Source organism: Pezoporus flaviventris, unplaced genomic scaffold, assembly GCF_033815535.1.
Source record: "Pezoporus flaviventris isolate CSIRO_AGI_PZ_B2104156 unplaced genomic scaffold, CSIRO_AGI_Pfla_v1 ptg000004l, whole genome shotgun sequence".
NCBI classification, from domain to species: Eukaryota; Metazoa; Chordata; class Aves; order Psittaciformes; family Psittacidae; genus Pezoporus; species Pezoporus flaviventris.
The window spans coordinates 5231-13024 of NW_026892552.1; the positions used below are offsets into that span (position 1 = coordinate 5231).

Below are 7794 nucleotides of genomic sequence, written 5' to 3' on the forward strand. Positions count from 1 at the left end.
CGTCTGTGTCCACTGTTGTAGTTCTTTTGCGCAGAGACCTATCCACGCACTCATCTGCAATCAATGCCTCTCTGCTCTCTGCAATCCGTTTCCCACCTGTCTCTCCCTACTGATCTCCACAAACTTCTCCGTGTTTGTTTCCCCACATCATGTACAAATGTCATGACAATGGTCTGAGTGGGAGGGATGCACAGACTGCTGTACTGCTGGTGGCAGGTGGTGCAGTGCTGAGGATGGCTGAGGCAGCCTGTACACGCATCCCCTGCTCTGAGAACTCATCTGCTCCTAGCTGATGTCTCATGGAAGGGCCACGACAAGGCCTCAGAGTACTCTTTTGTCAATGGTTTTGTTACAGCACGGCTGCCATCAGGATGTGACGGGGGTTCTCATTTACACTGCAGTGCTGTCAAGTGACGAGCAGGTCAGGACTGAACACACTAGCGCCTCCTGCTGAGAAGGCTGCTGGCTGCAGAACGACCACTGAGGTAATGTAAGAAATTCACAGATGCTGGTTTTGCAGTTGGCCATTAACCAAGTATAACTGTCAGAACTAGATAACAAGATGGTGGTTAAGGCAGGAAACTCGGGCAGGAACCGGGTTAGTGGTTCACCAATGTGCAGAAACCATACAATAAAAGGAGATTAGCAAATAATGGGAGTGGGCTCTCAGATTAGAGTAGTGGGAGATGTAAAGATTACATTTTGTAGCTAAGGCTTGGCCAGACATTAGGAGAAAGGTATAGAAAATAGTCCAGTGGAGTGAAAGTCCCTTAGAGGAATTTCTAAGGGAAACCCAGAAAGTTTTTGTAAAGCAAGAGAAGGAGAAACAAAACCAGCAAAAATTAGGATGTCCATGGTGAATCAAATAGTGGAAACGAGAATATAGAACCCGTGGCTCCAGGAGGCCGAGGGGCCTGGACAAGTGGTGCGAGAGGGGGAGGCAGTAGTAGTAGGGGGCTGGGGAAATCTTGGCAGTGGCCACCAACTCCCCTCCCAGCCACAGGATGCAGAAAGAGCAGACACTTTAAACATGAGTGCCGTAAACTTAGAAAGGAGGAGAAGGTGATCCCACTGATGATGTTCAAAGACACCGAATAGGGGGGTCAGGGGTTCCTCAACCTGAGGTTCAGCCGCGACCCCTTGATGAATTTAAAGGTAAGACCTTAGGATGAGGAGGTGGCCCTTTTAATAGACACAGAGGCAGCCAGAGCCATACTGGCTCAGGGGACTGAAATCATCAAACCAAAGGCTAACTGTTTCAGGAGGGATTTTCAGTTCCCATATTTGAAGAAACTACCCTGAAATTAAATAGCGAAACAATTCAAGGGCAATTGTTACACATTTGTGAAGCAGGAATCAATTTGCTAGGGAGAGATTTAGTTGTACAACTAGGGTTAGAAATGAAAACTTACGGGGATCAAATTTGGTTTCAATTAACAGAACAGGATGAGGAAAAGATAGACCCAGTCATTTGGGTAAAAGAGGGAAACAGAGGAGGATTAGATATATCTCCCTTAAAGATCAAATTGAAAAGGGAAGATGAGGTAGTTAATCAGAAACAATATCCTATTCCTTTAGAGGGACAAAACGGATTACAGACAATCATAGAAAACCTAGTTAAGGATGGGCTTCCAGAACCCTGTATGTCTCCCTTTAACACATCAATCTTACCTGTACGAAAAACTGACGGGTCATATCATTTGGCGCAAGACTTGAGAAAACTGAACCAAATGGTTCAGGTCTGACGTCCAGCGGTCCCAAATCCTTATACCTTGTTAAGTAAAATACCACATGACCATGGATGGTTCAGTGTAGTGGACATAAAAGATGCCTTTTGGGCATGTCCACTAGGCCCAGAGAATAGAGGCATGTTTACCTTTGAATGGAAAAACCTTACACAGGACATAAACAACAGTACAGATGGACTGTCTTACCACAGGGATTTACTGAGTCACCAAATCTATTTGGACAAGTATTGGAACAGGTGCTAGAGAAATTTAATCTGCCCCCTGATGTCAGTGTATTGCAATATGTAAATGCACTTGATCCTGCAGAAGGAAGTTTCCAGGAATTTCCTTCAGGAAGCTGCTGAATGTCAGAATGAGGCAGATGCAGCTCCTGGTCATCTCTCTCCTGAAAGCGGAAACAGCAGACAAAAACGGTAGACAGCTGCTTGGAACTATTAGATCAAGAAAATGCTGCTAAACAGTGTTTTTTCCATGTGTGTACATAGCTAGGTAGGACCTCAGGTTGAGAACCCCCCCTATTCAGTGTCTTTAAACTTTATGAGTGGGATCACTTTCTCCTCTTTTCTAAGCTCAGGGCACTCACGTTTAAAGTGTCCACTCTTTCCACATAGGAAACATCCTGTGGGTGGGAGTGCAGTTTCGTACTCTCCTAGGAAATTCAACAAGGCAAGACAAGTGGACACTCATATTGCAATACACTGACATCAGGGGGCAGATTAAATTTCTCTAGCACCTGTTCCAATACTTGTCCAAATAGATTTGGTGACTCAGTAAATCCCTGTGGTAAGACAGTCCATCTGTACTGTTGTTTATGTCCTGTGTAAGGTTTTTCCATTCAAAGGTAAACATGCCTCTATTCTCTGGGCCTAGTGGACATGCCCAAAAGGCATCTTTTATGTCCACTACACTGAACCATCCATGGTCATGTGGTATTTTACTTAACAAGGTATAAGGATTTGGGACCGCTGGACGTCAGACCTGAACCATTTGGTTCAGTTTTCTCAAGTCTTGCGCCAAATGATATGACCCGTCAGTTTTTCGTACAGGTAAGATTGATGTGTTAAAGGGAGACATACAGGGTTCTGGAAGCCCATCCTTAACTAGGTTTTCTATGATTGTCTGTAATCCGTTTTGTCCCTCTAAAGGAATAGGATATTGTTTCTGATTAACTACCTCATCTTCCCTTTTCAATTTGATCTTTAAGGGAGATATATCTAATCCTCCTCTGTTTCCCTCTTTTACCCAAATGACTGGGTCTATCTTTTCCTCATCCTGTTCTGTTAATTGAAACCAAATTTGATCCCCGTAAGTTTTCATTTCTAACCCTAGTTGTACAACTAAATCTCTCCCTAGCAAATTGATTCCTGCTTCACAAATGTGTAACAATTGCCCTTGAATTGTTTCGCTATTTAATTTCAGGGTAGTTTCTTCAAATATGGGAACTGAAAATCCCTCCTGAAACAGTTAGCCTTTGGTTTGATGATTTCAGTCCCCTGAGCCAGTATGGCTCTGGCTGCCTCTGTGTCTATTAAAAGGGCCACCTCCTCATCCTAAGGTCTTACCTTTAAATTCATCAAGGGGTCGCGGCTGAACCTCAGGTTGAGGAACCCCTGACCCCCCTATTCGGTGTCTTTGAACATCATCAGTGGGATCACCTTCTCCTCCTTTCTAAGTTTACGGCACTCATGTTTAAAGTGTCTGCTCTTTCTGCATCCTGTGGCTGGGAGGGGAGTTGGTGGCCACTGCCAAGATTTCCCCAGCCCCCTACTACTACTGCCTCCCCCTCTCGCACCACTTGTCCAGGCCCCTCGGCCTCCTGGAGCCACGGGTTCTATATTCTCGTTTCCACTATTTGATTCACCATGGACATCCTAATTTTTGCTGGTTTTGTTTCTCCTTCTCTTGCTTTACAAAAACTTTCTGGGTTTCCCTTAGAAATTCCTCTAAGGGACTTTCACTCCACTGGACTATTTTCTATACCTTTCTCCTAATGTCTGGCCAAGCCTTAGCTACAAAATGTAATCTTTACATCTCCCACTACTCTAATCTGAGAGCCCACTCCCATTATTTGCTAATCTCCTTTTATTGTATGGTTTCTGCACATTGGTGAACCACTAACCCGGTTCCTGCCCGAGTTTCCTGCCTTAACCACCATCTTGTTATCTAGTTCTGACAGTTATACTTGGTTAATGGCCAACTGCAAAACCAGCATCTGTGAATTTCTTACATTACCTCAGTGGTCGTTCTGCAGCCAGCAGCCTTCTCAGCAGGAGGCGCTAGTGTGTTCAGTCCTGACCTGCTCGTCACTTGACAGCACTGCAGTGTAAATGAGAACCCCCGTCACATCCTGATGGCAGCCGTGCTGTAACAAAACCATTGACAAAAGAGTACTCTGAGGCCTTGTCGTGGCCCTTCCATGAGACATCAGCTAGGAGCAGATGAGTTCTCAGAGCAGGGGATGCGTGTACAGGCTGCCTCAGCCATCCTCAGCACTGCACCACCTGCCACCAGCAGTACAGCAGTCTGTGCATCCCTCCCACTCAGACCATTGTCATGACATTTGTACATGATGTGGGAAACAAACACGGAGAAGTTTGTGGAGATCAGTAGGGAGAGACAGGTGGGAAACGGATTGCAGAGAGCAGAGAGGCATTGATTGCAGATGAGTGCGTGGATAGGTCTCTGCGCAAAAGAACTACAACAGTGGACACAGACGCTTAGAGCAAGTGTATTTTATTGGACTGAAGCAGATCATGTTGTGGAGCTGCAGAAAGAATGGAGATACGTTCACATCTCAAACCACAGATCACTGACAGGGAAAGAAGCTGCATTGGCCGGGAGGATGCACCTGATCCCGCAGAAGGAAGTTTCCAGGAATTTCCTTCAGGAAGCTGCTGAATGTCAGAATGAGGCAGATGCAGCTCCTGGTCATCTCTCTCCTGAAAGCAGAAGCAGCAGACAAAAAAGGTAGACAGCTGCTTGGAACTATTAGATCAAGAAAATGCTGCTAAACAGTGTTTTTCCATGTGTGTACATAGCTATGTATTTCACCTGATTGCAGACACATGTGTGTGTCTGCGTAAATGCACAGAGATTTTGTCTATATGCCCACATACGACGTACGTGACATCTATTGTAAGCCCAGCTGGCATTGCTAAATTCCTCTGGTCAGACTCCTAAGTTCTTTTCTGTGAGGACAGCAAGTCTAGATTTTACCCACGGGATCTCTCAGCTGTTTGACTCAAGCTGCTGGCCCGGCTCCATCTCCTTGTTTTTGTAGCACACGCCAGAGTCCTCAGGCTTACCCTTACACTACTGCAGGGCACCGATCTGCTGCAGTATTCTGGGGAGCTTGCAGTCCATGTTCTGCAGGTCGGATAATCCTCCGATGCAGCATCTCCCAATGAAGACAACAGGCAGCTGAGCACAAAGCAATGCCACAGGTTAATCAGAAGAGCTGGTTGCTGAAGGCAGAATGTGGGGAAAGAATTTGTCTTGGAAGCAGACTGTGCACCAGGGAGACCACGATTTACGAAATCCTCCTGTTCCCATGCCCAGTTCCCGTCTCTCTGAAAACCGCTGCGAGACAAAAGGGGGCAGGGGAAGCCCCTGCATTTCAGAGAGGCTGCAGAAGGGTAAAAACACACTCTGGGTTAGTGCTGGAGATGCTCCAAGCACATGATCCCAGAGCAGTGAGCGAGCAGCTCCAAGGGCTGAGACCTGCGTATGAACCATGCGTGTGCCCACAGCAGGCTCTCCAAGCGTGCTCCCGGGCGCTTCCCAGCACGTGAAGGCGCTGGGTGGCATGTGCTGTCTCCCTAACGGCCACCATCACTATCAAAGTCCCTTGGCCCTTCAAACTCGCCTTTCTCGCTCAGCGCCTTCTCCACATACCCTTTCTCTGGCCTTTTGCTCTCCTCCTACCTCACAGCCCTGAAACAGCCTCTGCTGTTTTCCTGCCTGTGCTTGTCCCTTCTCCTGCCCACCTCATGATGGTTGCCTGGCAGCAAGATGACAGCAATCAGTGCAGAAACAAAGGTAAAAACCAAATTAAACTCCAGCCTTTCCTGAAGGCCAGGAGCCATTCTGGATCCTTAGATCCAAGGCTTCTGAAGGCAAAGCTTTGCCGCAGAGGGAAGTGAACCACTGCTGACACCACCACAGCCACAGCTGCAAGCCAGGGAAGATAAAAAGAGATGGAAACACCAGCGGGAGTAGAATTATTGAGACAGTAATAGCTCAGGCAGTGAAGACAAAAGACATGGGCCAGAACAGGCATAAAACAGCAAGGGGGAAAAGGGTCAATGGAAAATGGCAGCTCAGAAAGCCTTGGAGGGGGGTCGATGGCTGCCCATAGTCTTGCCCTGGCAGGGGCAAATCTGCACGTGCCCACATGCTGCTGCCCTGTACCCACACTCAGGACAGGGCCAGGGCGTCATGCGAGAGCTATGGTTCCCTCTGGTACCCCTAAGAGGCTAAAACCGAGCCAGCAGGATCAGGCACAAGCAGGAGAGAGACTTGACTCCAAGAGCAAGCGTTCTACAGGAGGTGCACTGGTGCTTTGCTGTCCTTTAGGCAGGACAGACACTGGAACACCTCTGTCAGAGCCTCTAGCAGTCCTGCTGCACTGAAAGCAGCCTTCCAGTTCTGAGTTTTCCCTGGGCTGAGTCAAGCCACATGTCTGGAGGCACACCCAGTGCAGGAAAAATCCCCTGAAGCACCAGTGGCGAGGCAGATCGCCAGCATGTCCCTTCTGCTTCGCCCCTGGGCATCGCTGGATGTTGCTCTCACTGGGGTGGACTGGGGAGTCAAAGCAAAGTTGTGTTCATTACGCAGAGGTGCGGGGACCACGGAGGGGTGGCTCCTGCCCTGCATGTGAGAGCTTGGGCAGGCAAAGCTCCGCACCTCCGGCTGCTGCGGTGAGGAGCGGGCGCTCACCTCGGCACCGAGCACTCGCCCTGCAGTAGCTACAGCGACGGGACGCACAGGGCGGGCAAAGCAAGGAACTTCCTTTCCAGTGCAGCGGGCTGCAGTTTCTCCCCGTGATCCGGCAGGAAAAGCCGTGGGGAAAGAGCCCTCACCTCCACCTCTGCAGCAGCTGGCCAGGGTGTGGCCGCCCTGGGATAGAGGATCAGCAAGTGCTGTGGAACAACTGCGAGAACTTACGGTTCTATGCCCTGTTCTTTGCTGCAGGTAATCCTGGACATCCTTGCGCTGGGTGATATCAACAACTTCCAGGGCTCCAGGCACAAAGTTGTACTGCTTGAGCATCTCCTCGGCATTCCTGCAGTAACGGCAGCCTCTCTCTGTAAAGAGGGTTACTTTGTCACACCTGATCTTGCTCTCCACAAGCTTATCAGCCATGCTGCTGCTTCAAGACGAGCAGGAATGCTGCCCTTCACCAGCACGTTCACAGGCAGAGGAGACTGCAGCAATCCCAGACCGAGATACTTATGAACTGCACAGCTCTTTCCTCCTCGAAACTCCTCCCCAGGAGTGTGTAATCAGTTTACAAAACCATAGTTGTTAAATCAGCACTGCTTCTTTTTTTTTTTTTTTTTTCCCACTCAGGAAATGAGAACCAAAAGAATTCAAAGAATGAATTCCAGAACTGAAAAAAAAAACAACCCCAGACTGTTTCTTTTGCAGGCCTGTGTTGCAAATGTGCTTAGGGAGAAGGTAAATGGAATCATCAATGGAATTTAACACACATATTGTACGACTTAATTACGTACAGTTGTGTAAACTGAGCAGAAGAGAAAACCTTAAGGCTGCAGTCCTTCCTAGAGTTGAAGCTGTACAAGACACATTTGGGCAGCAAGCCCCATAGGGCTAAACTGTGCCCACATATTTGATGCCGAGCTGTGGTGGTGAGGTTGCACCCACAAGTGAGAAGCTTGTTGGGACTGAGATTCTTGATGGCCATCGCCAGTACCACAGCATCACTGCTCAGGCAGAGCCTGTCTTCCCTCGCCAACACACAGCTGCCTTATTCCAGGGTGGAAATCACCATGTGCAACGTTTTACACTGTTGCTGGGCAGACTT

The 7794-nt window shown here is 48.3% G+C and overlaps 1 protein-coding gene across 2 annotated transcripts; it reads right to left on the reverse strand.

Annotated features, from left to right (window-relative positions):
- Positions 1 to 4464: 4464 nt before the first annotated feature.
- On the reverse strand, positions 4465 to 7269 carry LOC133265106 (glutaredoxin-1-like). Of its 2 annotated transcripts, XM_061445312.1 has the most exons (3): positions 6915 to 7262; positions 5054 to 5168; positions 4466 to 4687 (listed from the first exon to the last, which is right to left on the reverse strand). In XM_061445312.1, the coding sequence occupies exons 1-2, from the start codon at positions 7110 to 7112 to the stop codon at positions 5061 to 5063; spliced, it is 306 nt and encodes a 101-aa protein (XP_061301296.1). In that variant the 5' UTR covers positions 7113 to 7262; the 3' UTR covers positions 4466 to 4687; positions 5054 to 5060. The 2 variants fall into 2 exon arrangements, with proteins under 2 accessions (XP_061301295.1, XP_061301296.1); XM_061445311.1 differs by lacking the exon at positions 5054 to 5168 and having other exon boundaries at positions 4465 to 4687; positions 6915 to 7269.
- Between the last annotated feature and the right edge of the window lie 525 nt (positions 7270 to 7794).